At 45.5% G+C, this 27,855-nt stretch overlaps 1 protein-coding gene across 1 annotated transcript in view; it reads left to right on the top strand.

Moving 5' to 3' along the window:
• Positions 1–27,590, top strand: part of CPE (carboxypeptidase E) — a 120,683-nt gene extending 93,093 nt beyond the window's left edge. Inside the window, exons 2-9 of the mRNA XM_070048202.1 lie at positions 5,730–5,926; positions 7,902–8,069; positions 13,797–13,914; positions 15,642–15,824; positions 16,981–17,120; positions 21,887–21,986; positions 25,432–25,550; positions 26,969–27,590. Coding sequence (XP_069904303.1) covers positions 5,730–5,926; positions 7,902–8,069; positions 13,797–13,914; positions 15,642–15,824; positions 16,981–17,120; positions 21,887–21,986; positions 25,432–25,550; positions 26,969–27,067 — 1,124 coding nt within the window. The 3' untranslated portion in view covers positions 27,068–27,590. The remainder of the gene's footprint in view (positions 1–5,729; positions 5,927–7,901; positions 8,070–13,796; positions 13,915–15,641; positions 15,825–16,980; positions 17,121–21,886; positions 21,987–25,431; positions 25,551–26,968) is intronic.
• Positions 27,591–27,855: the final 265 nt, after the last annotated feature.

The following is a 27,855-nucleotide window of genomic DNA, read 5'->3' on the forward strand; positions in this document are numbered from 1 at the left end:
ATCTCTCTGAGCTTGAGATACCAAACAACCAACACCTGGCCTCAACCGAACCTTGCAGATACGTTTTTCACCCAAGAAATTCTGGTTTCCAGCAAGAGACCCATTCTCCTGATGAAGGCAGTGAGGGGGAAGTGAGTGCACACAGACCTCATCCAGTAACAGAGGCCGGTGTAGCACCCTTGATCGTGTTTGGTCCTCGACTCCAGACAGCGCGCAAGGTAGTCAGGGCCTTTCTCCTTGCCTGCCACTCGTCAGCCTGCAGCCTCTTTTTCTTTTCAAGGAGCCTGATCCTACGTGGATGTGACTGAAGTCTCAGCTACCGCGAGTGTGTCCCTTTAGGGCCATGGAGACATTTCCTGGAACACGGACAGTCTCATTGCTTTGCTGACAGTGGTCTTTCTCACAGTAGCTGTGGCAAAGAATGGACCTTGCTTTAAGTTTCTTTCTTTTCTGATTGATTTATTTTGTGATCTTTATAATATATAAGTTGGGCAAATTGAGAGTTAATTTGTACTTCAAATTCTTTGCCCACTGGAGTTTGGAATTAGTGTTGTTATTTCTTCATGAAAAGTGTGGAGCTAATTTTAAAAACTTAGAAATTATTCTTATTTTGTTCTGATGGGAAGGCAGATCCAACCAGGTCCATTACCTGTTCTGAACAGCATATAAAACTATAATATCCGGCCCCGCTAGGCTGGGCTGCGTTTGTCAGATGATTGCTCTGTGTCACGGGAAGTCGCTGGAAGATCACGACATGACATTGTGGGGAGATGGATGCAGGGAAATACTCTTCCTGCCTAGCCACGCACCCTGTGCAAATAGGACTCCTCCTCCATTGCCAGATCAGCATCAGGATTACTGTGCAAGAAGCAGAGGTGAGGTCAAGAGTGAGCGAGACCACACATGAATGCACAGACAGCCGTCCCCAAGTGTCCCGGGAGCCCGGCTTCTTGCTGCCTTTTGCTCCCGTTGCCAGGAGAGAGATGCGCTAGCTCTGGACTGCATGCATTGCCCAGTGCCTCCACCAGCAGTGACGCACCTGGCAGCTGCAGCCCTGTGGAACCTGGGGTTTGTCCTTCTGTAAACACCGTAAACAGGAAGGCATACGTCAGCCATCTCTCAGCCTGCTGTAAACCCGCTTTTGTAGCTGCAGAAAAGAACATTAGGTGGTGATGAAGAGCTCTCCCTTTTTAAAAAAAAATATTTCAAATAAACGGAAGGGACACGGACAGAGAAGGGGTTCCCTCAAAACCCAGTGTCTTCCATTCGATTCCTATTTGTGGATTAAGGATGCTGCAGCAAAGTCTCTTTGGAGCTCATTGTTTAGAATGTACAACAAAAATAGCCTCCGAGAGCTGCTTGCCAGGAGAGAGGCTTTGCCGTGACCATGGAGATTAATCTTCTTCGTGGGAAATCAGCTGTTCACAGCACCGCCACAGAATGGCTCTTCCTGCCTGGGTGTTCCGTGGAGCGGCCACTCCTGGGCTGTCGCCCCCTGATGCCCAAGTCCCTTGCACTGTTCCAGGAAGGCTGTCCATGGCTGTGGCCATGGCTGGTTGGGGTGGGGGAAGCCAGACTTCTTCATTTATTCATTTACTCGTGAATTTACTGAATCATTGTCTGTGGCGCTCTCACTATGTTCCAGACTACGCTGGGCACAGGTGACACATGAGTGAGCTAAAGCTGACGCCATCCCAGTGCTGAGGGTCCTTGCAGTTCTGGGGGGGTCAGTAGGGGAGCCAGATGGCCCCATCATTAAATGTATGTTTGCAGATTGAGGTATGAGAATTGGCAAAGGGGCTGGAACTAGGCGACAGTTACTCTGAGGAAGCTGTATGTGTGCGGTATTAGGATCTGAGGGCAGGGTGTGTGTCTGAGCAGAGAACATTCCAGGCAAGAGAGGAGGGAAGGCATGGGACCTCAGGGGCGACAGGAATACCCCAGGCCAGACTGAAGAAGACAGGCATAGAAGTTAAAATTGATTAGGTTTGTGAGCTGTTAGACCACGCCTTCGGCATGCCCCTGTGTGACCGCATGCCCATAACTGGCCACACCTGAGCGCCCACCGGCCAATCAGGTTAATTAACCACTCCCCTTTGAAAGTGAATTAAAAGTCTGGGACAGGGTGTGTCCAGCCACTTACCTACTGGCCTCTAGCCGGTAGGGGGCTGGCTGCAGCCCTGCGCCTCCAGGGTGCGAGGCCCCACCCGCCCCATGCTTCCTGGCCTAGATGCTTTTCCACGTGGCTGATTCCTGGTACTCGGTATGAACCCAGATCTACCTCTCTCTAATAGATAAAGCCCTCACTCTCCTATGCATCTTTTTTTTTTTTTTTTTAAGATTTATTTTATTTATTTGAAAGAGTTACAGAGAGAAGTAGAGACAGAGAGACACAGAGAGGTCTTCCATCCGCTGGTTCACTCCCCAGATGGCCGCAACAGCCAGAGCTGAGCTGATCTGAAACCAGGAACCAGGAGCAGGGGCCCAAGGACTTGGGGCATCTTCTACTGCTATCCCAGGCCACAGCAGAGAGCTGGACTGGAAGAGGAGAAGCTGGGACTCGAACCAGTGTGCATATGGGATGCTGGCACTGTAGGCCAAGGCTTTAACCCACCGTGCCACAGCGCTAGCCCCTCGCCTATGCATCTTTTGCACTGAATAAAAGCTTAAAATGTACCATGCTGCCTCATTCATTTATGCCAGTATTCAGAATTCTCTGAATATTAGGCAAGAACATACACAGGCTTATTAATATTGGGAACTTATTAATAAGCATATGGTGATATTGTATGGCACCCCAAATTCCAATAACATGTGGCACCCCAGATGGGACTTTCAGGGAACTTTAAGGGACTACATTTTGATACATATTTTAGGGGGCCAAATTCTGATATCAAGACCATGTAGCAGTTAGAGATCTTGTAGAGAATTTTGTGTCAATTGTGAAGGCAAGTGGAAGGTTAGTGATGGGTTTTCATGTACCAGTGACCTGATGAGTGCTGTGTTTTGTAAAGATAACTCTTGCGGGGCCGGCACTGTGGCACAGTGGCACAGTGGGTTAACGCCCTGGCCTGAAGTGCTGGCATCCCATATGGGCACTGGTTCAAGACCCGGCTGCTCCACTTCCCATCCAGCTCTCTGCTACGGCCTGGGAGAGCAGTAGAAGATGGCCCAAGTGCTTGGGCTCCTGCACCCACGTGGGAGATCCGGAAGGAGCTCCTGGCTCCTGGCTTTGGATCGGCGCAGCTCCGGCTGATGTGGCCAATTGGAGAGTGAACCATCAGGTGGAAGAATTTTCTCTCTCTGCCTTTCCTTCTCTCTGTGTATAACTCTGACTTTCAAATAAATAAATAAATCTTAAGAAAAAAAAAAGATAACTCTGGCTTTGAGGGAAAAGGGGCCTGGAGACAGTCCTGAGAGGCAGGTGGAACACTGCAGCTTAACACCGTGGGACTGGCTAGTTTCGGATCCGACGTTGCTCGGTGCTCCCTCCCCTCTGAGCAGTGCTCAGGTGCTATGGGTCCTCCCCCAGACCCTGTATTCCTTGCGTTTGGAGACACACCTTATTTGCTCTTGGGGCTTCTGTAGCGTCCTGGACACCAAGATTTGCGTCTACTCTGTGTGTCTTACAAAATGCCGTATTTAAACAACGTGGCTAAGTGACTATGAGTTTGGTATTTCTTCTTGAAATGATTTTCAAACACTTGCTCCCAGAGAAGTAATAGGCAATGTTCAGTGTGCTCCTCTCGGCTCCTGGGTTGTGGGCCAAGCTCAGAGCTGCACCAGCCTCTCCCGCCTCCCTGGCTGCTTGCTCTCCCTTTCTTTACATAAAGGGCTACTGCAACTCCTCCTGTGCCTCAGTGAAATTAATACATTGGGGGGAGGTGGTACAAAGTGCGTGAGAGTCACAGGAAGAAGAGAGTTACTGTCACTTCTGAACTCAGAAGCCAAGGAACTGCTTCCTGTCATGCCTTCTCGTTTGTTCTCGCACCTTCTGGGCGAGTCTGGTTTTACTAAGAATCTCTCCGTCCAAGTCAAATCCGAGGGGGTATAAATAGCACTGCTCCTACCCCCATCTGACCCGCAGATGAAGATTAGCATAAACTCAGCTGGAGAGGTCAACAGGAGGACGAGGGCCTGGGTTCTGGGTTAGTAGCCACTGAAATCAGACACTCAGAATCTCAGGCGAAGAATCTTTAGATACCGGGGCATTCGCGGGAGAAAAGGAATTCCGGCTTCTTTGCTCGTGCCAGGAGCAGGCGGTCCCAGATGGGAGAATCCTGGGACTGCAGAGGCTGGGCCTGTGGGCTGGATGAGCATGAAAGGAGCAGAGTGCCAGGGTTACCTTGGGCCACTTCGTTCTGCGCTCTCATTGCTCCTGCAAAACCGCGTCGGAAAGCAGCAGAGACAGGCGACTGCGATTTGTGTTTGGGTGCCGAGCCCTTCAACACAACCTGTGCTCTTCAGGCAGCCTTGGAGCCATAATGAAAACACAGTCCCTGCCTTCCATAGTTCAGTGAGCTGTTGTAAAGATAAACTAGATTATGTGTGCTAAAGCACCATGCAACGACAAGATAAAATGGGGGAGTAATAATACCATGATACCATGGAAAACAAGCGCAGCAAACACGTAGCTCTTGCTTATTGCCAGGCACTGTTCTGAGTTTACATTCACGATTTCACTCAGTTCTCACTGTAACCTTTTGAGGGAAAAGTCTGTTGCTATCTTTATATTTCAGATAGGTGATGAGAACCACGGAGACCTGGAGGAACTCTAAGTAAGCCATCCAGGAAGGACTGGTGCTAGGATTTGAACCCAGGCTGATTCCTTTTAACCACTATGGTTTAGAGGGGAAAAAAAAAGCCACAAAAGCATAAACTTTTGCCCACACTAGAAGACCAGCATTTGAATCCTGGCTTCACGGGCTGTGTTGTGTGGTCAGACTCTTAGGCAGCCTGGCTCTCATCAATGAAAACACTTGTAGATGTTTGGTGGGGATCAAATAAGAAAACATGCCAAATATAGTGTTTAGCCAACAGGAGTCATGTTAGCAGCTTATTAATAGATTTTGGTGGTGGGGTAGCCTGGTCAGACGGTCATTAAAAAAGAAATACCACAGCCCAGGTGGATTGAACAACAGGTTTATTTTCTCATGGTTTTGGAGGCTACAAGTCCAAGATCAAGGTGCCGCTGAGTGGGTTTCCACTGAGTGCTGAGGGCTCTTGTCCTGGCTTGCCATCACCTTCCTGCCATGTCCTCACATGGCCGTTCCTGTGTTGAGTGGAGGGAGGAGAGAGAGGGAGGGAAGGAAGGAGGGAGATAGAAATAGAGAATAGAGTTATCTTTTGTCTCTTCTTCTAAAGACATCAGTCATGTTGGATTATGACCTCACCTTTATAACCTCAGTTAACCTAAATTACCTCTGTAAATGCCTTATCTCCAAATTACAGTCACACTGGGCACTAGGCCTTCAACCTATGAATGTCGGTGGACACAGTTCAGTCCCTAGCAGGTGGGAAGCTGAGGAGAGAGGGCTAGGAGAGAAAGGATGTTTCTAGAGATTTAATGTGCAAGGTAGATGTCTCAGGCATCGCCTCAGGGAGAAAGGAAGCTGTGGCTATGTGTCGTCCGGCAGTAGGGAGAAGAGATCGTCACCAGTGTGTGCTATTTGCTTTCTCTTTGGTATTATGGAAAACGTCTTTCTATTTTCTATTTTTGATCTTGCCAGGTGAGCCTGAATTTAAATACATTGGGAATATGCACGGTAATGAGGCTGTTGGAAGGGAACTGCTCATTTTCCTGGCCCAGTACTTATGCAACGAATACCAGAAGGGGAATGAGACAGTCGTCAACCTGATCCACAACACCCGAATCCACATCATGCCTTCGCTGAACCCCGACGGCTTTGAGAAGGCAGCATCCCAGGTGGGTGCCCGGCTGGTCAGGTGGGGCTGGCCTTCCTCGTGATCCATGTGCTTGTACGTATGTACGCAGCTGTAAGTAATGCTGTCATCTGGAGTTTCCACAAGGCTCACTGGAGAGTAAAAGTGGTACAGAATTCAGCTGGCTGGTAAGAAAATAAGCCAAGAATGTGAGGGGTTAAAGAATTTCTTCTTCAGCAGAGACTGAATGAGAAGTTTTGTTAATCAGTTAATTTTTTGATAATGTTTTTCTTGTGTTGTTAAATAATTCCGATTAATTCATCCTCGTTTGTGACTAGATAAATTTCCTTCTAAAAATTTGCCAGTATGAAAAATACTGCTCTGTATTGAAGGGGAATCCCTCGGCTCGGTCTGGATGAGTCAGGGACACAGCGCCCTCTACCGAAACCAAGGAGGAAGAGCTTCTGGCCAGACCAATGTTTTAATAGCTGTCTAATCTTTGTTTAATCATGAGAAAAATTTAAAAACACAAATAAAACAGAGGCCAGCACCGTTGCACATTAGATTAATCTTTCGCCTGCGACGCTGGCATCCCATTTGGACACCAGTTCTAGTCCCGGTTGCTCCTCTTCCAGTCCAGCTCTCTGCTGTGGCGTGGGAAGGCAGTGGAGGATGGCCCAAGTGTTTGGGCCCCTGTACCCATGTAGGAGACTGGGAAGAAACTCCAGGCTCCTGGCTTCAGATCGGCGCAGCTCCATCTGTTGTGGCCATTTTGGGGGTGAACCAATGGAAGGAAGACCTTTCTCTCTCTCTCTCACCGTCTGTAATTCTACCTGTCAAATAAATAAATACAAATCTTAAAAAAAAAAAACACAAATAAAACAAAAAATAACTCGCCAATAAACTAAAAATAATGTGATAGACTTTGGCTGTTAGAGAGCTAGAAATGAATGGTATTTAAGAGAAGCTATAGAGTGTATTCTCATTTTGATTGGACAGGATTGGGGATATAATATTTGCGGTTTTCTTCAGTTTGAAATAATTTTTCTATTGTATGGGAACACAAGTAAAGCTTTTAATTTTTATTTTTTAAAGTAAATATTTTTGTGTGTAGCTGCAATTAAGAAAATCCAGGGACCCAGTAGTTTGATATCTACTCACAAAGTGAATTTCTGTAAATAAGTATAATATTGATATGCTTTCCAAAGTTATAGGAGAAAAAATCTAGTAAGAAAATTAAGTTATTTGATGTCTTAATGTGATCTTGATCTTATAAGACAGATGAGTAAAAGATTATCATGGTTGTTTGGTGTCTTACAGATTTTTATTTCTCACAGTCTAAGGTATATAGGAGTACATGACTTAAAAATCCATCATAGATTTGAAGTAATTTGATCATAAAACAAAATTCACATTATAACATTAAACCGAGTATCTTGGAAATTCATTAAGTTTCTAGGTTGTAGCACAGTGAAAGGAAGCATTTAAATTGGACAGAAATTCCTCAAATCGCAAGACTCTAGAACTTTTGTTCTAGAGCTTGTTTTTCTTCTTGAGGACTACTGGAAGGAGATGTGTTATTAAAACATGAATTATTCATGTTGGACTTATTTTAAGCTTCTACTCTTATTTAATGATTCTTTTAAATATTTAAAAATAGTTTGCTATGATTTAGAGGCAATGAATATTTTAGTTAAATCTAAATACAGAATGTATGCTATTATTAATTAATATATACTGAATTTTTGAAATTGAATGACACATACCTCTTAAATACTTATTAACACTTAAAATATGATTCATCAAAAATATTTTCACAATATCCAAACAAGTACCTTAAATCGATACCTTCATTCTTTTGTAAGTAAAATGCTGAAAATTGCATTATGGGAGGATATCATTGAAACGAATACTTAATCCTTATTTTAAACTTATTTTAAAAACCATGAATAGAGACCTTATAGTTACACAATGCCGAATAACTGAGCATCTTTGTGATTTTTTTTTCTTTTTTTTAGCCTGGTGAGCTCAAGGATTGGTTTGTGGGTCGAAGCAACGCCCAGGGAATAGATTTGAACCGGAACTTCCCAGACTTGGATAGGATCGTGTACGTCAATGAGAAAGAAGGCGGCCCCAATAACCATCTGCTGAAAAACCTGAAGAAGATTGTGGATCAGAACGCAAAGGTCGACCATACGTGTCGTCGTCGTTTTCCGGGCTGTGTCCTCTAAGCTAAGGCGATGGGCCCTCACGTGTTTGTTCTTCCTGAAGGATGCAGGCGTGCGGCAGGCGTCTGCCCTGTCACCTGCTGTGGTTTCAGTTACCCACCACCATCTCAGTCCAAAACGATTAAATGGGCAATTCCAGAAATAAACAGTTCACTAAGCTTTACATTGCGAGCTGTTCAGAGTAGTGCGATGGAACCTCGGGCTGTCCCACTCCATCCTCCCTGGCTGTGAGTCGTCCCTAGAGCATCCACACTGTATCTGCCACCCCACCATTCAGTGGTGTCTCTGTTAAAGAGATCAGCTGTCATGTTGTCACAGGGTTTTGTTCAAGTCATTCTTGAACAGTTTCCGGGACTGGGACCCCGATGTGTGAGAATAGTGACGTTGGCTATTTTATTACAGTATATCATTATAGCTCTATTTTCTTGTGAGTTATTGTTAATCTGTGACTGTGCCTGACTTACAAATTAAACTTTATCAGAGGGATGGATATCTAGCCAAAAGCATCTTATAGAAAGGGCTTGGGAGTACCTGCAGGCATTCACTGCAGGTCTCAGAAAAGGGGCGAAGACTGTCACGTGTGGAGTAGTTAACTCTGACATGAAAGTCATGGCCAGCGGGCTGGTGCTGGACGTGAGTCCTGCTCTCTGGAATTGGGTTCAGGGGTGGGGACAGAAGGGAGGAACCCAGAATGGGCATCTCAGTCACCACGGCTCTGGATCTGTGTCCCTGTAAGTTCTCTTCAAGGTCTCCCGGCTCCATCGCTCTAGCTCCAGACCTTTGGTGGAGCTCCATTCTCAGTTTCACCTGCTCGCTGGGTCCCTTTGCCCAGTGGAACCCAGGGCCGCAAGCTTAGCTTCTCTGGAAGCAACGATTTTCTCTTAGAGTCACTATTCTTCCATTATCCTGATCATGAAAACCTTTGATTTTTCTGCTCCCCGCCCTCACCAGCAGTGAGTTCCCACAGCTCCCACCTCGGCAGTCTCCTTTCCTTTGCAAAGACACCCCACGGCTTTAATTCAGGTCCCCACGGTCTGCTCTGCCGGGTGAGACTCCTACTCTTTGTGTCTAGCCTCTCTCCATTCTATTGAATCTTCCCAGAGTCCTCCATAGTGAACCTCTCCACCTCCCCCACCCCCAGTCACTCTTTTGCTTCAGACCTTGCCAGTGGTCCATAAACTGAAGAATGCTGACAGAGTGAAAAGCCAGTATGGGAGAACAGTGTGATGGTGAAACTCGGAGACCCTGACTCAAGTTCTAGCTCTGAGATTTGCTGTGTGAACTTTGAAAGGTTACTTGACATCTCTGTGCTTCAGTGTCTTCATCGGGGATGTGGAGACGGTAGCAGTGTCCATCTCATCAGATGCTCATAGAGACTGAAAGAGTTAACACGTGTAGGGCGTGAGGTCGGGAGCCAGAACTCTTATCATCTCCGTGTAATTTCTCAGCGCTTCCTGTTAGGGGGGTACTCAGGACTAGATGGACACATACTCACTCAGCACTGGTGTCTTCAAACCAACATTGTTTTCAGTGCTGCAGAGAAGCTGAGCCCACAAGGAAGAAGCGCAGGAGGCAGCTCTCAGTTCCTGCTTGGTTGCCGCAGGCAATTCTTGCTCTAAGTGGGAGGGGGAAAGAGCCATTTCCCCACCCGTTATAGCTTCAGGGTCATTCACAAGTCCCTTGGCCCCTGGAAGCTGCCAGCTGGCTCACCCCGTAATCTGGCTTGGATGCTTGGTACAACCACACCCTCTCCTTGTTCCCGGGATTTTGTTTTCTGACAGTTCAGTGCCTGGCTCTGAACTGTCCCCAGGCCTGGGATCCCTCGCCTTTGCTCCCAGGTCCCCCTCGGGCAATGTCTCTCTGCTCTCAAGGATGCGTCCTGAGAAGCCTTGCTTTGTGTTCTCCAGGGCGGTGCTCACTGTCGCGGGAGCATTCCTCCTCTCACCGGGATTTGTTTATGTGGCTGCCTTTCTCCATGAGTCTGCATCTCACCCCCTTGTTCCCAGGGCCTGCTATGACTGAAGGTGCAATCCAGTCCCACAAGCAAATCTGAAAAATGTAGGATGTGAAAGTGCAGTCACAAACAATCCAGGCTGGGACACTGGGGAGAGGGTCCTCAGGCAGAGGGTCCCAGATTGTTGACCTAAATTCTCGACATTCTCCTGCCTGTGTTTAGGATTCCTCCCAGAAACCTGGGCTCAGCCTACAGGCGGAGGCTGGTCTGCCTCTGGGCTGCCAAGGGCTAGGCTCTGGCCAGACCTTCTAAGTGAGTGACCAGAGCTTCCCTGCCTGGGAGTCACAGACACACTCGCTGCTTCTCAGCCCCCCTCCCCCCAAAGTACCTTTTCCAGGGAGAGGGAGAGCTGGACAGGTGATGGCCAGCAAAGAGGGTACAGACCTGTTAGTATGACTTCAGCAGAAACAAAACGCTGGCCTCAGACTTTCCCATCTTTGTCTTTGTTGAACCTGCCTTTGTTACATCTGAGAAACAAGGAAAATCATTTCTGGCACCTGTCATGGAAGAATTGTGAACTAAACTCATGTTGACCAGATGTGTGATTGGCAACTTTGTGCAAGTGACATTATTTCCAGCCTGCACCACCTTCTCCATCCCAGCTTTAACCGGGATAATATTTGTGTAATCTCTAGATAATTTTGTATTTCTAGCTTGGGCAATATTTGCTTAAATGATGCATGCTTATTGGTATTATTATTATTTTTTCACTTAAAAGAACATCTTTATTTGACCTTTATTATACAATATTACCTTTAATTTATAAAAATCGCATTATGGAGGACATGACTGAAAACCAATTTAGGGGTAGTCAGTGGGTTCTAATTTAAAATGTTAGAGATGCAGATTCCAGCTGATACGGCTCCATGGAGTCTGGGGTGTGTGCTGTGGCCTTGGTGGTGGAAGGAGTTGACATTCTCCACGAGCCCCTGGTGCTCCGGGGGGCCCCCCAAGACGGGCTGTGAGGCCGACACTCTCCTGGCCCCTCTGAGCCTCTCTGCATAGAGCTTCCTCTTGCTCTTCTTCCTACTGGGTCATATTTCTCAGCCGCTCTTGAACTGTCGGTCCAGCTGCCTCCCCTGTCATCCAGGCTCAGTGGATGGAAATGCATCCCATAATTTGTTGAGTTTATACTTACCTTTAATGGTTACCGTTGTGAAGAAACCTAAATCAAATGAGGAACTTCAAACAGTCCATGGAAAAATCGGGGAGCAGCTGTTTGGCCTAGCACCGTGCCTGGGTCCCACGTTGAAGTGCCCGAGTTTGAGTTCTGGCTCCTGCTGCTGGCTCCAGCTTCCTGCTAGCATGCTGGAAGGTGGCAGTGATGGCGCAGGCGATTGGGTCCTTGCCACCCATGTGAGAGACTCAGACTGTATACCCAGCTCCAGGCTCCAGCTCTGGCCCAGCCCGGCCTCAGTTGTTGTAGGCATTTGGGGAGTGAACTGGAGGATAGGAGGTTTCTCTCTCTCCGTCTCTGAAATAAAGAAACAAAAAAATGTTAAAGTTTATAGAAAAGTAGAGTTAACAGATATGTTTAATTTGATGTAAAACTTTTGAAACCATGCGTAATCTTTTTATGGTATGTATTTTCTATACATTTTTAATACCACTCCTAGAGTTTCAACTTATTTTGGGAGCCAAAGTCATCTAATGATACAGCCTAATATTTGAGCTGCATTTACAGTCTTTAAATGGAAGTTTAAAGTTAATTAAGTATTTATTTTTATTTGAGAGACAGAGACAGACGCACATAGATATTCCTCCTCAAACGCCCTCAGTAGCTGGGGCTGGGCTGGCAACTTAATCTTAGTCTCCTACATGGCTGGCAGGGAGCCAAGTCCTTGAGCCCTCACCTACTGCCTCCCAGGGTGCACATTAGCAGGAAGTTAGAAATGAGAGCAGAGCCAGGACTTAAAGCCAGGCACTCTGACGTGGGATGAGGGCCACTCAAGTGATATCTTGGCCACCGTAGCAAATGCCTGCCCCCAAGTGCAGGCTGTAAGGATAGGCCACAGCTGCTTTTAGGTTACACAAGGGGCTTGATCTTAGGGGTGTCTTGGTGTCTTCTCGGTGGGCCACTTAAATGTGAGGAGTTCTCACAAAGTTCTTTAGGTAGCAAAGTTATGAGTAATTTTAATTTTCTTGTTTGTGACTATCTGTCCCCTCTACAGTTTGTGCAGTGAGCATTTGTTAATAGTGAGGGTAAAATCCACCAACCAGACAAATAGCAAAAATAATACCCTAATCTTTTTGTAACCAACATACAATAAGTTCACGAATTTTTGGAGTATGGTATGATAATACAGCAAACACATTGTGGGGTGATCAAATCAGGGTATCTACTGTTTCTCTTTCCTTAAACATTTACCATTTCTTTGCATTGAGAGCCTCTGGACTCCTTTTTCTAGTTCTTTATACAACATGCAATAAGTTGTTGTAAGCTATAGTCACCCTGCCATGTTGTAGAACATTACAACTTATTCTTCCAGTTAGCCATGTTTTGCTACCCCTTAACAATATTCTAAATCACCCTTTTCCACAGTTCTGAGTAGCACATGTGAAGAATAGGAGCGTTTTCTGCAGTGACGCTGACATACTAAGAGTAATGTGTGTCTTCTGGCTCCTGCTTTGGATTGGAATCCTCACCTGTGTGGGCTTGTGCATGGTATTTCACACCCCCAGCATCAGATTCTCCCCTGGGAAGTGGAGCTCCCTGTCTTTGTATATCCAGTGAGGTGTTATGAAGTGCAATAAAATAGCATATATGAGAGCTGTGCATCAGCCAAACTGGGATACACGAATACATGATCTCACCCTGACCACCAACCCATATGGATGCCTTTAGAATTGCTGTCCCAAAGAACAGTACAGATCACATCTCCAGGGACAGCTTTTTTCTTTTTACCACAGAAATACTTGGAGTTTTAGAATCTCCCCTACTGCTATTAAAAGCTCATCATATAAAAGTATCAAGCTTTTGGCTCCAGATTAATTTTTTGGTATAAATTTTTCTCCTTTGTTTTGCTTCCAAGATATGAGGGGATGTGAATCATTCAAAAAACTCAACATGAATTCCTGAAACGTGTGCTTTTGTTTGTAAATTTAAGATGATCATTCCAAAGTAAACTGAGATTTTATAGGTACCTCTAAAATAGACCCAGACTAATATTCTTTTATAGGGACAGTGTTTGAAGTAGTAGAAGAAAACTGGAAAAACAGTAAGCCAAAGTTGGAAATAAAAATCTACCACGTGTTTGAAGAACCTTAGATGAGGAACTCTGCTCTGCAGCCCAACTGTTATCTTCTCTCCTTATCTTATTCTTAACTATTACGAGCCGAGATGCATGAGCTATGACAGATCAGCTAAAGCTGTCCCGACATTTGTAACTGATTTGCAGGTTTGTTTTCAATTTACCAAAGAGAGAAAAACGGACAGAACTTGTAAAGAAATTTAAGTGCTATTGAAATATTTTTATTACACATCTGAGAAAGATAGATATGGGGGCTGCTGCTCTTACAGGAAACTTTTTCCCAATGAAAACAACTGCAAAGTGGTTGAAATAGGACCAGGTTCCAGTTTTTTTTCTTGACCTTTCCTATGTCTTTGCTGTCATGAGAGCGTACCAATGACTCCAATTCATAGTCCTTTTCCCCTCCAATCTTTCATATAGCTTGCTCCTGAGACCAAGGCTGTCATTCACTGGATTATGGACATTCCTTTTGTGCTCTCTGCCAATCTCCATGGAGGAGACCTTGTGGCCAATTATCCCTACGATGAGACCAGGAGTGGTAGGTATTCTTGCCTGTCCAGCTGGTTCATGGTTTGCAATGACTATGCTCAGTGAGGGTATATAGGATGACTTGTGTGATACTCTGTTAGATAACCAGTCATTAAGTGATAGACATATGTATTGTTTAACAGGAACATCCCCTAATAATTTCATTTAGCAGTGGCACATCTGTTCGACAGAAAAAGACTGTAATGTTTTTTCAAAGCTTAGGTGAAGAGAAACAGGATTTTTTTTCAAAGGTGTATTTGTTTAACTTGAGAGGGAGAGGAAGAAGGAGAGGAGAGGCAAAGTGGCGGAGGGGAAGAGTGAGTGAGTGAGTGAGAGAGAACCTTCCTGTTCACTGGATCAGTTCCAAATGCTTGCGACAGGCGGGACTGAGTGAGTGGCTGGGGCAGAGCCAGGAGCCAGGTGTGCAAGTTCAGTCTCCCACGTGGGTAGCAGGAACCCAATAACTTGAGAGATCAGTGCAGCACTGCTGCCTCCAGTGTCTGCATTGGCAGGAAGCTGGAGCCAGAGCCAGAGTTGAACTCGGGCATTCTGATGGGGCAGCCAGTGTTCCAATGGCTAGGCTAGATTCCTGCCCCCGCCCCCAAACATGATGCCGATAGAATACTTCTGAAAAGAAAAGAAGACAGAAGTCAAAGTTGGGTCGCTCCTGGTCACTGGTAAAAGGGAGCGATTACAGAAATTACATAGGCTTGTGCGCCAAGGACTTCCACACAGAGACAGCCTCCTGGTGCCTGGGCAGGGCGCCGTGACTCTGTGCATCTTGGTGTGTGCTCTTTCTGGGGATGCCAGGAAGGGGAACTGTTGCTTGGTCTCCTCCATGAGTTTCAGTTGCACCGCAGGTAGCGCAAGCTTTAGCTAGTTATTTCAGCTTAATTTTTCTTGCTCCTGCATCGTATCCATTCCTGGGGGCCTTGAAAGAGTTAGCACTTTGTAAACATGCGATGATGCTTTTAGATATCAGGAAGCTTTGGGAGTTGAAGAAAGGTTAGCAAAACAAAATTGTTAAATAAACTTAGGAATTTTGTAGCTTGTCAGGAGCTGGGAAATTTGTAGGCTAGGAATACAAGGGGAGCTCCAAAAACCTCAAAAAACTCCAAAACGTGCAATTGAAAGATAAGTTTATAGGAAATTTGGAATCCATGCATAGTTTTCACATAATACAGTTTTCTGTGAACCTTTTGAAGTCCCCTCATATTTTATAGTACATAAGTAAGAATTCAAAGCATAAAATTGATATGATGTATTTCTTCAATGTACATAGGAGATTTAAAACGAAATCTAAAGTAGAATACTGAATAGCTTGTGTGAGAGTGGTTCATAGAGTCAGTGAGGTTTGTGCAGGTGCATTTTTAAATAGCATTTAATCAGCAGGATTGTCTCTGTTATCCTTACCTGAGTAAGAGTCCATGGGAAATGCATATGAAAAAACTATGATTGCCAAATTTATGGCCTTACCAGCTTTTCTTGTGAAGCTCCAGTTAGTAAGTGGCATATGCATTCTATCCAACTTCTCCATGGCAGTGCTAGGAGTGGAAGTTACAGAACCTAAGCACAATGGGTAATAGTTTAGTACTTCACCCTTTACCCCACTTCCCCTGGTGACATAGCTGGAAAAAAAGTACCAGTAAAAACTCAACACGGAATCGCTCCTTGGAAAAACAAGCAGGGTATTTTGATCAGTGTCGAGTCCTTTCATCTTGAGAATTATTTTTGCAGGAAGTGCTCATGAATACAGCTCCTGCCCAGATGATGCCATTTTCCAAAGCGTGGCTCGGGCGTACTCCTCTTTCAACCCAGTCATGTCTGACCCCAACCGGCCACCCTGTCGCAAGAATGATGATGACAGCAGCTTTGTAGAAGGCACAACCAACGGTGGTGCCTGGTATAGTGTGCCTGGCGGTGAGTTTCCAATCTGATCTTTGTTTATGTGATGGTTGCTTATTGACAGTTACCACTGAGAGTCAGCCATTCATCCTCCTCCATTGTTATAGAGTACATTGAATTTACAATTCTACCAATAAATTTCCTGTCTATTTTGTGCAAATTTTTTGGTTACTAAGGCATACTTTTTCATAATACCTGTTTTCCATGAATTTTTTTTTCTCATTTGAGAGACTGAGAGAGATACAGACAACAGAGCTCCCATCTGCTGGTTTATTCCCCCAAAGCCTGCAATGGCCAGGGTTGGGTGGTTGCTGCAGCCAGGAGCCAGGAACTCAATTCATATCCTCCATGTGAGTGGCAGGGACCCAACTAGAGCCATCACCTACTGCCTCGTAGGGTGCATATTATCAGGAAGCTGTAACGAGAAGCAGTGCCAGGATTTGAATCCAGAAACTCCAATATGGGATGCGGTTGTCCAAATGAGCTTGAATCTTTTACCTTGTTGTCTTTCTTGAAGCCCATTCCAGAAGCAGGGAATGTGGGTAACACCTGCCTTAGCACCCTACCTCAGCAATGCATTAAGCTAAATGATCGCTTAAGAACCTAGGAGAGTTGGTGCTTTAAGGGTAGTGACTGTCTTTTCTAAGTGTGTTTTTCAATCACTGATGGTAGGAAGTTTCCTACAAACTTCCTCAAATGCACCAGTTGGTGTATCTTTTGCTTGGCCCTCAAGGTGGCAGAGTGGCCTGTGTAGAGTTTTTTTTTTTTTTTTTTTTTTTTGACAGGCAGAGTGGACAGTGAGAGAGAGACAGAGAGAAAGGTCTTCCTTTGCCATTGGTTCACCCTCCAATGGCCGCCGCGGCCGGTGCGCTGCGGCCGGCGCACCGCGCTGATCCGATGGCAGGAGCCAGGAGCAGGTGCTTTTCCTGGTCTCCCATGGGGTGCAGGGCCCAAGCACCTGGGCCATCCTCCACTGCACTCCCTGGCCACAGCAGAGAGCTGGCCTGGAAGAGGGGCAACCGGGACAGAATCCGGCGCCCCGACCGGGACTAGAACCCGGTGTGCCGGCGCCGCCAGGCGGAGGATTAGCCTAGTGAGCCGCGGCGCCGGCCTCTGTGTAGAGTTTTAATCACCATGAGAGTATTTGATTTTCCATTTGGTGCTTTGGCAGGGATGCAGGACTTCAATTACCTCAGCAGCAACTGTTTCGAGATCACAGTGGAGCTCAGCTGTGAGAAGTTCCCACCCGAGGAGACCCTGAAGAGCTACTGGAAGGATAATAAGAACTCCCTCATCAGCTACCTTGAGCAGGTAAATGCAGTCCCCAGCATGCAATGGGAGATTCAGGAGCATTTACACTGGTGTGCCACAGTCTCCCAAGAGGTGTTCAGCCCGAGGCATCCATCTGCCCCAGAATGAGGCTGTCTTATTTGGAAGACAGGTGCTGGCCATGGGTTAGTTAGGCTTTCACTTGTCATAGCTTTTGTGCTTCATGACTATTCACTGAGAATGTCTGCACTGGAAAGTTGTGGAGAAGTGAGGTAGAACCTTGTTTTCATCCGTATTATTCGAAACGAGCAATCCCGGACTCTCACCTTCCCTGAGCCCCTTCGGTGTGTGGCACCCCAGGAGGCCAGGGGCTGAGTAGGGAAAGTGAGGCCCACAGGGTGCACTTCACTCTTGAGCTCATGCAAGTGTAGCAGCAGGACTGCGAGTGAGTTTGTCCTTGACTGTATGTCCTGCATCCCTCGCTTGTCTCAGCCTAGCTCAGCTGCATCATGGGTAATCACGATCATGGCAGCTTACACTGGCTGGGCACTTACTGTTTCCCGGTCATTATCCTAAATGACTGGCATGTAACAATAGTGGCACTTCATCCTCATGACAACCCTGTGAGGGAAGTTACATCAGTACTACCACTACCACCACCTCCACCACCACTACCACCACCACCATCACCTTCCTCAGTGTGTGAATTAAAGATGAAGAATCAGCTACACAGGGAGGTCACACAGGGAGGTCCTTCAGTTGGAATTTGAATCCAGAATCACTGTGCTCTATGCCTCTTATGACATAGCTGGGACAGTCACCAGAGAGTCACTGATGCAGCCCTTCTGGTGAGATCCGTGTAGAATTGCAGAGGTTCTCATCCTCTGCCAGCACTTCACTGCCTAAGACCGGGACAGCCCCTTGCTGCCTCACTCCCTGTATAGGCTGTGACATTGGTATTGGGCATGGGCAGTGGAAGGACGTAGACGCCATTCCTTGCCTGAGTGCCTAGACAGTATTTGAATTCCGTTCTGAATGTGGTCATTTACACCTAAAGTCCAGTAGAGTGATGTCAACATCCATGACAGTAGAAACACACATTTATTAGCTAATCTGATACGAACAAAGGCTGTTAATATTTAGTCACTTACATATATACATGTGTTTGTATAAACACATGTATATATATATGAAACCAATTCATTTTCCAAAAATCAAAGTCAGCTTAGCAACTCTTCTACACATGTCAAACATCTGTACAGCCCTACTAACAAGGACTATCATGGACTAGAGCCACTGGAATGGACCCGATTACAGAATGCCCATTCCACAGGATTTTTTTTAAAGCTTTTATTTATTTATTTGAGAGGTAGAGTTACAGACAGTGAGAGGGAGAAACAGAGGGAGAGGTCTTCCATCCATTCGTTCAGTCTCCAAATGGCCGCAATGACTGGAGCTTTGCTGATTCGAAGCCAGGAGCCAGTTGCTTCTTCCTGGTCTCCCACGTGGGTGCAGGGGCCCAAGGACTTGGACCATCTTCTGCTGCTTTCCCAGGCCACAGCAGAGAGCTGGATTGGAAGAGGAGCAGCTGGGACTAGAACCGGCGCCCAAATGGGTTGCCGGCGCCGCAGGTGGAGGATTAACCTACTATGCCATGGCGCTGGCCCCATTCCACAGGATTTTTTCAGTCAGGGGATTCCTGTTGCAAATTAGCATAAAAATATGTTTGAACCACAAAAGCTAAGGATAAGTAGCCATGTTCCAAACCCAAGATCAGGTTTGGTGGGAACCCTATAGGTCTTCTTTGAAGACAGCTGTGTTTAGGTGGATTTTCTAAGATCAAGGTTAACTGAGGCTGGCGCCGCGGCTCACTAGGCTAATCATCCGCCTTGCGGCGCCAGCACCCCGGGTTCTAGTCCTGGTCAGGGTGCCGGATTCTGTCCCGGTTGCCCCTCTTCCAGGCTAGCTCTCTGCTGTGGCCCGGGAGTGCAGTGGAGGATGGCCCAAGTACTTGGGCCCTGCACCCGCATGAGAGACCAGGAGGAAGCACCCGGCTTCAGATCCGCACAGTGCGCCAGCCGTAGTGGCCATTTGGGGGGTGAACCAACCGAAGGAAGGAAGGAAGACCTTTCTCTGTCTCTCTCACTCTCTAACTCTGACTGTCAAAAAAAAAAAAAAAAAAAAAAAAAAAGAAAAGAAATCAGCTGAAAAGAGGGATGAAGTTATGTACTCTGTTGGAAGTCACTTGGACAGGGGTTTGCTCTGTGATCCCCATGACCTGCCCTGACACGGTGCTGGTGTTAGGGGTGCGAGCTGTGTAGCAGCAGATACAGTGGTCTTTTGTAATGAACAGGCTCACACAGCTGACACCATAAACACTCCGTTTAGGGAATCCGAGGCTGATGAAAGATCAGGGAAGACCGCCAGGAGCTCTGCCTTGATGCGGTGTTCTTGACAGTGGTGGTGACTACTGATTGAACACCTGGGCCTAAAATCTAGGCCGGGACCAGTTTGCACTTCATGGAAAGTAGGTGATTAGTGGCGCTAACTCTGGTTGGTTGGGAAGGAATCTCTTGCAGGGTTTTAAAGGAATGTTTGCAGGAACTGAGACCTGTGAAGCTAATTAGGTAAACGGTGTGCTGAGGAGCAGTGTCTCCCACTCAACAGCTTTGGAAAGGTCTATTACGAAGATTCTCAAGGGATCTTGCAGGACTGGTTCATGGATACCTGTATCAGAATCATCTGAGTCCTTAAAAATGAATTTCTTGTCTCATGTGGAGTCACACTCTTTCAAAAACTCTTCTTTTTTAATGTTTATTTATTTGAAAGGCGGAATTACAGAGAGAGAGAGAGAGTGCAAGCGAGAGAGAGAGAGAGAGAGAGGCAGATACTCTATTCACTGGTTTACTCCCCAAATGTCTGCAACAGCTGGAGCTGGGCCAATCCAAAGCCAGGAGCTTCGTCCAGGTCTCCCATGTGGGTGGCAGGGACCCAGGGACTTGGGCCATCTTCCACTGCTTTCCCAGGTGCATGAGCAGGGAGCTGGACTGGAAGTGGAGCAGCCAGGACTCAAACCAGCACCCATATGGGATACTGGTACCACAGGCTGCGGCTTTACCGGCTATGCCACAGCACTGGCCCCTCAAAAACTCTTTGGGTGATACCTAAGCACATAAGAGGTTAGAAGCTACTGATACAAATAGTCCCAGCAACAATGGAGAATCTCCTGGATGCTTTTTAAACTCTGGTTGAAATGGAAACGCCCTAGAATCTGGGTAGAGATGATTAGAGGGGCAGGGGTCATGAACAGCCTCTCTAAGTTGTGAGTGAAACTAGAACTTCTGTGATTTCCTTCGCAAAAGCCATGCAGTGATAGTGTTTTCCAACCTGAATTCATGTGGGGTTCTGACAGCCCATAACCCTTCTGTTGGTATTTATTACTGCAGTGGAATCGTTTAAACAGAAAAGTTGGCATATCAGAAAAAAGAATAAAGAAAAAATAAAATTGAAAGGATAAAAGAGAGAAAAATGCTGCCCACAATTGGCATAGTAGAGGGGAGATGCTTTCAAAAAAGATTTATTCATTTATTTTAAAGGAAGAGCATTGGGGAGAGTGACAGCGAGAGAGAGAGAGGGAGAGAAAGAGAGAGCGAGAGTGAGAGGAATGGCTGCAGCTGCCAGGCCTGGGCAAGGCTGAAGCTGGGAGCCTGAACTCCCTATGACTGGCAGAGGCCCAGGCACTTGGGCCACCCTGTGCTGCCTTTCCAGAGCACTAACAGGCAGCCAGGTCTGAAGCAGAACAGCGTGGACCTAGAATAGCACTCCAACACGGGATGCCGGTGCCACAGGCAGCAACTTAGCCAGCGGCCCCTGATACTTACCTACTTACCAGGGTGTTGATTTGTACACTGTAGTAAGTCCTGTGACTTTACAAATATGAAAAACTTTATTTATTCTAATCCAGAAAGTACTTCAAGGTCTTTAAGGTCTTTCTTTAACTCAGAACAAGATACAAATTTTCAGGAAGCTACTTGTCATTTCCTTTTGGTCATGCTTTGATTTTTTTGCCACTTTTATTTAATAAATATAAGTTTCCAAAGTACAACTTTTGGATTATAGCAGCTTCCCCCCGTAACCTCCCTCCCACCTGCAAGAGCCAGGTGCTTCCTCCTGGTCTCCCATGCAGGTGCAGGGCCCAAGCACTTGGGCCATCCTCCACTGCCTTCCCGGGCCACAGCAGAGAGCTGGCCTGGAAGAGGAGCAACCAGGACAGAATCTGGTGCCCCAACCGGGACTAGAACCTGGGGTGCTGGTGCTGCAGGTGGAGGATTAGCCTAGTGAGCCGCGGCACCGGCCAAGATTCACTTTCAATTCTATTTATATATAGAAGATCAACTTAGTATATACTAAGTAAAGATTTCAACAGACTGCACCCACACAGATACACAAAGTATAAAGTACCATTTGAGTAGTAGTTTTACTGTTAATTCGCATAGTACAACCCATTAAGGACAGAGATCCTCCATGGGGAGCAGGTGCACAGTGACTCCTGTTGTTGATTTAACAATTGACACTCTTACATATGACATCAATCATCATCTGAGTCCCCTGTAACTGACTAGTGAGATGGCATTGGTACATGCCACCTTGATGGGATTGCATTGGAATCCCCTGGCATGTTTCTCATGCTTTGATTCTTTAACACTCAGGATCGACAGTATTTCGCTAGAAAATAAGGAATGCTTGGCATGGAACATTTGGAAGGCCACTTACTACAGGAATGTTTTGTTTGTTCTTGACTTTGATAGATACACCGAGGAGTTAAAGGATTTGTCCGAGACCTTCAAGGTAACCCGATTGCCAATGCAACCATCTCCGTGGAAGGAATAGATCACGATGTTACATCTGGTGAGTGTCTGCTCTGACCTGGAGCCCAAGGTACAAAAAAGCCTACTTCTCATTATCGTAATTATAATCTTACACTCCTGGCCTCCTTGTCTCTTTCCACTGTCTCTCCCTTACTTTTGACCTAGGCCCATTGCATTTGTGGGAGCAGGTCAGGCACAGTGAAACGCAGGGTGGCTGCTGTGCCTGGAAGTCAGGGTGCAGCAGGTGGCGCCCTTTCTTCAGCTGTGTCTCCCCAGAGCTGCCCAGGAAAGCAAAGGGAAACAAAGCTGGCTGGAGTTAGCATACTAGTGTCTTTCCTAGTCTCTGCAATGAGCTGTGAAGGGGTCTAGAAGGGTAGGGTAGAAGGTAACTGCTGGCATAGAGTGTGTCTGGAATTTGCATTTATTTCTTCACTTACTCCGTATCATAAATGCAGAGTTATTCAAGGTGAAACTGGAGGCTGTAGGATTCAAGTGGGATGTTATTTATTTCTTGGTTTAAAGCCCCACTTCCAGTTTCCCAGTTTGGGAAAAATGTTCTATTTTCCTGGCACTTCTCTGCACTCCTGCTATTAAACTCCTGTCAAGTTCATTTTAGGTTAACTGTCATCTGCTGGGATCATTGCAACATTTTTTTTTAAGTCATAAGGTTTTTATAATTTTTCTAGGTCTAACGCATAATTAACCTTAATTTCCCAAACTGGTGTATATATCACTGTTTCTTAATCTTCACATTCACTGCTTGGATTTGTTTTAAATCTATAACATCTGTCCTCTTAAATGCCATTTACTCACATGCCCAGCAGTATTTATCAACACCCCACTGAGGGCAGCATGCCTCCAGAATCTGGGCCAAGATATGGTCCTCTTACCTCTTAGCAGGGCTAGAACTCCGGCTTGGGACCCTCTGGCTCCAGGACACCTCTTCTGTCTGTGAACCATTGGCTGCCATACAAATATTACTTTCTCTTCATTCCATCATATGAAAAGTTTAGGAAACTCTGACCTAGGGAATCAAAGGGAATGAAATCTGAGGACTGGACTCTTGGATACTCCAGCTTTTCCTGTTTTTTTTTTTTGTTTTTTTTTTTTTTTTTTTTTTTTTTTTTTTTTAAGATTTATTTATTTATTTGACAGAGTTACCCAGAGAGAGGAGAGAGAGAGGTCTTCCGTCCGATGGTTCACTCCCCAATTGGCCACAATGGCCGGAGCTGCGCTGATCCGAAGTCAGGAGCCTGGAGCTTCTTCCAGGTCTCCCACGTGGGTGCAGGGGCCCAAGGACTTGGGCCATCTTCTACTGCTTTCCCAGGCCATAGTAGAGAGCTGGATTGGAAGTGGAGCAGCCGGGTCTCCAACCGGCACCCATATGGGGTGCTGGAGCTTAAGGCCAGGGTGTTAACCTGCTGTGCCACAGTGCCGGCCTCTCCAGCTTTTCAAAGTCAAGGTGATAAGGAAGGGAGAACAAACAATGGCCTCCAAAGCAGAAGGAAAACAATATGCATTGTCCTGGAAGCTTGGGGGTGTTTCATGAAGGAGGGAGTGATAAGGAATGCCAGCAAGAGCAGCCTTGTGAATGCATCGCTGGAGTTAGCCACGTCATTAGGGGCACAAGTACCATGCATTTTATTCCAGGTTCTTGCTTGCCTAGAGATAGGAATTCAAAGCAGAGACATAAACACGGTACACATGTGAGAGATTTATTTAAGGGAGACGGTGAATATACATTCATGCCAGAGTGTGGGGGACCCTACATGGAGAAATGCCCATCAGGAGTGGGCCAGAGGGTTGCCTATGAGGAGAGATGGGAAGGAGGCCAGAGGGCAACCCATGAACATGGCCAAGGGCAAAAGAAGGGTGTCTCCACATGTATCCATTTTATGGGGAAGTGCCCTAATAGAATATACAAGCGAGGTGGAGTTTAGTGTGTATGAGGCTTCCTGGGAGTTCCATACCTCCTCCACCTGGAGCTTAACTTCCATGTGCCCATCATGGCATCTCCTCCTTCCTGGTCTCAGATGAGACACTGGAGCATCATGGGAAAGTGAGCATACTGGATTGACAGGTAAGGGAGAGGAGTTACAATGCCTATGCGGAAATATTCTGGCTCAACTCTTCTTGACACCCTGCCCAGTTCCCCTGTACCGGTGTGGGTAGCTGTGACAAGATCTGTTTCCTGTGGAGTGCATAAGCAGAACCTGATTGGAGAAAGTCCAGGAGAGAGTAGGAGGAGAATCATCAGTAACAGAGAATGCGGACAGATCTTTCCAGAACTTTGGTTATCAACAAGATACAGGAGGCACTGTCTGAAAGGAGATGTGGGGGTCTGGAGACAGACGGGACGATGTGGTGATGGGGGCTTCACCTGCCCTGGTTCGATCTGTTTCACCGTGAGATAAGATGGGAAGTATGCCCTGAGAGAGCGGGTGAGGAGGATGTGTGGCCCAACTCAGGAGAAGGAGGAAGTGTGGCTTGTCCTGGAGGACCTCCTGCAGAGAGTGCAGCTCCTACCACAGCCTCAGCACCACCCTGCAGAGGCAGAAGGCCCCCATCTCGGGCCCACCCAGAGCCAGTGCAACGGATTGTGCATTTTGTCAGGTTTTCCAGGAGGCTGATATCCACCTAAGTTTGAGAAGCCTTGATGTAGGAAAACAGGAGATTGGAAGAACTCAGGAGATCCACCTGCTCTGAAATCTTTAGGAATCGGAATTTCTAACTAGATCCTCGGGAGTTGTGGGGATGCCGCCCTTGGGCTGCACTCTGCAAACCCCCGACCTGGACTTGCACCATCAGGTCTTCACCTAGCATGAATCAAAACGTGCTGCCAGGTGCTCTGACCTCCCCACTCAGGACTTGATAGATATCTTTTTTTTTTTTTTTTTTTTTTTTTTTTTTTTTTTTTAGATTTATTTATTTGAGATGCAGAGTTATAGAGGGCGAGAGATAGAGAGAGGGAGAGGTCAGGTCTTCCATCTGCTGATTCACCAGCTAGGCTGATCCGAAGATAGGAGCTTCTTCCTGGTCTCCTTCGTGAGTGCAGGGCCCAAGCACTTGGGCCATCCTCCACTGCTTTCCCAGACCACAGCAGAGCTGGATCAGAAGTGGAGCAGCCAGGACTAGAACTGGTGCCCACATGGGATGCTGGCACTGCAGCCTGATGCTTAACCTACTGCACCATAGTGTCGGCCCCACTGTAGACGTCTTTTTACCTGTATTTCTCCTGGTGCAATCAGAAGAGCCATGCTCTTAGATGTCTGCTAGATAACAGTAATGTCTGTAAAGCAGCTGTAAGAAACGAGCTTATTGGGAGAGCGTCTTTCCCTTTTCAAGAGAACTTCTTCAAATTCCCTGTATATTTATTTTAAAAATAGGGATCGGAGTCTAACCAAGCAATGGTAGGTATTTCTTAGATGGCATAACTATGCGATCCACATGTGTGCCTTGTGATTTGATATTTTGTTTTCCTACAGCGAAAGATGGTGATTACTGGAGATTGCTCGTACCTGGAAACTATAAACTTACGGCCTCAGCTCCTGGCTATCTGGCAATAACGAAGAAGGTAGCAGTTCCTTATAGCCCTGCTGTTGGGGTGAGTAAACGTAAGAACTTAGCCTGGCAATAATAGCGAACCTAGTAAAAACTAAGTACCACCCATTGTCAGGCATATTCGAGTGACTTACATTTAATCTTCATAATAAACCTATGAGGTGGGGAGTATTAGCCCCATTTAATAGATGAGAACACTGAAGCCTAACAATACTAGATGATCTGCCCCAAATCTCATTGAATGATTTACCACCGGTGTTACCATTTCTCAGTTTCTTAAAGATACATGAAAAATTACAATTTTATTTGCTAACCTGAATTTCAATCTACATGGAATTTTGTTCCTTTCTGTCTTTATTTCTGGCACATAGCACAATGCTTTACTCACCAAATATTTAAAAAAAAATGATGCCAACTAGACGATTTGGGGCTTTAACTAAACATTTGTTAAGCATACACCATGAGCACGGCCCCTATGCTAAGTACTACTGAAACGTATATTTTATTCAAGCAGATACCATTAATTTTGCTAGAAAGGAGATGGTGATGAGACCACAGTATTTCCAATTCAAAGGCTTACCTGAAATAAATGTATTGTGTTTTATTTGTGCACCCAAAGTTTGGAGTATTAAAGTTTGTTTTCGGCAAACAAAATATATCGAGTTTTTAACTTATGCTTTGGTTTTGGCTGTGTGTGCGTGTGAGTTAGGTTGTGTATACATTAAAATAAGGAGGCAAATTTTCAAAAAGTAAAAAAAAAAATAGCCCCAGGAACAGTCTGTAAAGGTTCAACCATTTTGATCCTTAACTTTTCTGGCTGTCTTGGTTCCGGGATATGTAATCACATTCTAGAACAACCAGGGGTGCAGGTGGCCACATTCAGAACTCTTGGTTTCATGCGGAGCGGGGCCTGAGGGTTGGGGCTGAGTGCTGCGGATTTTGAATAGGCTCTGTGCAGGAGGCCGCCTAGACCTGACGAAGCTCCCACATGACAAGGGCAGTGGTTTGGAGATACGTGTTTTCATTCAGTTCTTCAACAAACTCAAGACTTTGGAAGGCAGAACTTGATGGCTGGGGACAACAGCACATAGAACTGTATTCTCCCATATGTCTCCATCTAGTAAGAGAAAGTCCAAGCTGGCAGGGAAAGCTCATTCAATAGATAAAGGCAGAATATTAACTCCAAGTGACACCTTTTTATGAGGGAAAGAGACTGGGGCAGGAGGTTTTCTTGAACTATACCTGCCTTAAAGTGATTTGAGCAAAACACATTTCAAACATAATGACTTTCGATTTTTCTCCCCGAGAATATCTCTTGTTTATTATAAGAGATTTTTTGAGGATCTACTTTAATTTGGGTGACTGAGTTGAGATTGTTATTTAAGCAATGAAACTGTTCATTTTTATGTCTATTTTTAAAAGCAATTTGATAAAAATAAGTTCTTGATTTTTCTCCCTTAGGTTGATTTTGAACTGGAGTCATTTTCAGAAAGGAAAGAAGAGGAGAAGGAAGAGTTGATGGAATGGTGGAAAATGATGTCAGAAACTTTGAATTTTTAGAAAGGCTTCTAATTAGCTGCTTCTAATCTGTCTATATAATGTAGTATGATGTAATGTGGCCATTTTATTTTAGGTTTTGTGCAGTTATTTAATATTGATTTTTGATCATTTAAATATTAAGCAAAATACATAAATAGACTTTTAGGCAAAAATATAAGAGCTTTATTTCACTCTCTTATAGCATTTGTTTTCCTACATCTGCGGAAAGGACTGTAGAAAAGATTTATGTCATCTAGTCATCTTAGCCAAACGCAATATTCTAGGTGTTATTTACAATACAGGACTTTTTGAGTAATTTTAGCTTTTAAAATTAGTAGACTTATTTTAATGTAACTGGTGAGCCTGTCACATAATGAATGCCATTGAAAAGATCAATGGACGTTGCTTGGAGTTGTGAGCACTCTATCGCAAGACTTCAGTAGTTCAGTAGAAATTATTATTTGTCTATTGTGCTGACTAGCTACATAAGCATGATGTTGTTAATGCATTTTTGATGGAAAAAACACATACATGTTTACCAAGAGATTTTATGAAAGGAATAGAGACCGACTTCTTGCTTGCACACATAGGGGCACTATTATATCATTCAGCCTGTTAACACTACGTAAGAATTTAGCATTTTCTTTTGGTTGTAGATTGACTCAAAAATGCATTCTGAATGAATAAAGGTTACAAAAAAATCTTCCTGGTGTGTATTTTGATTCTTCATTGTTTTTGGTTTAGAGCTGAGTTCTTGTAATGAAAAAAATATATTCCCTTAATAGTGACTTCTTATTTGTTCATCTGCA

The sequence above is a fragment of the Oryctolagus cuniculus genome, chromosome 8 (genome assembly GCF_964237555.1).
Source record: "Oryctolagus cuniculus chromosome 8, mOryCun1.1, whole genome shotgun sequence".
Taxonomy (NCBI): domain Eukaryota; kingdom Metazoa; phylum Chordata; class Mammalia; order Lagomorpha; family Leporidae; genus Oryctolagus; species Oryctolagus cuniculus.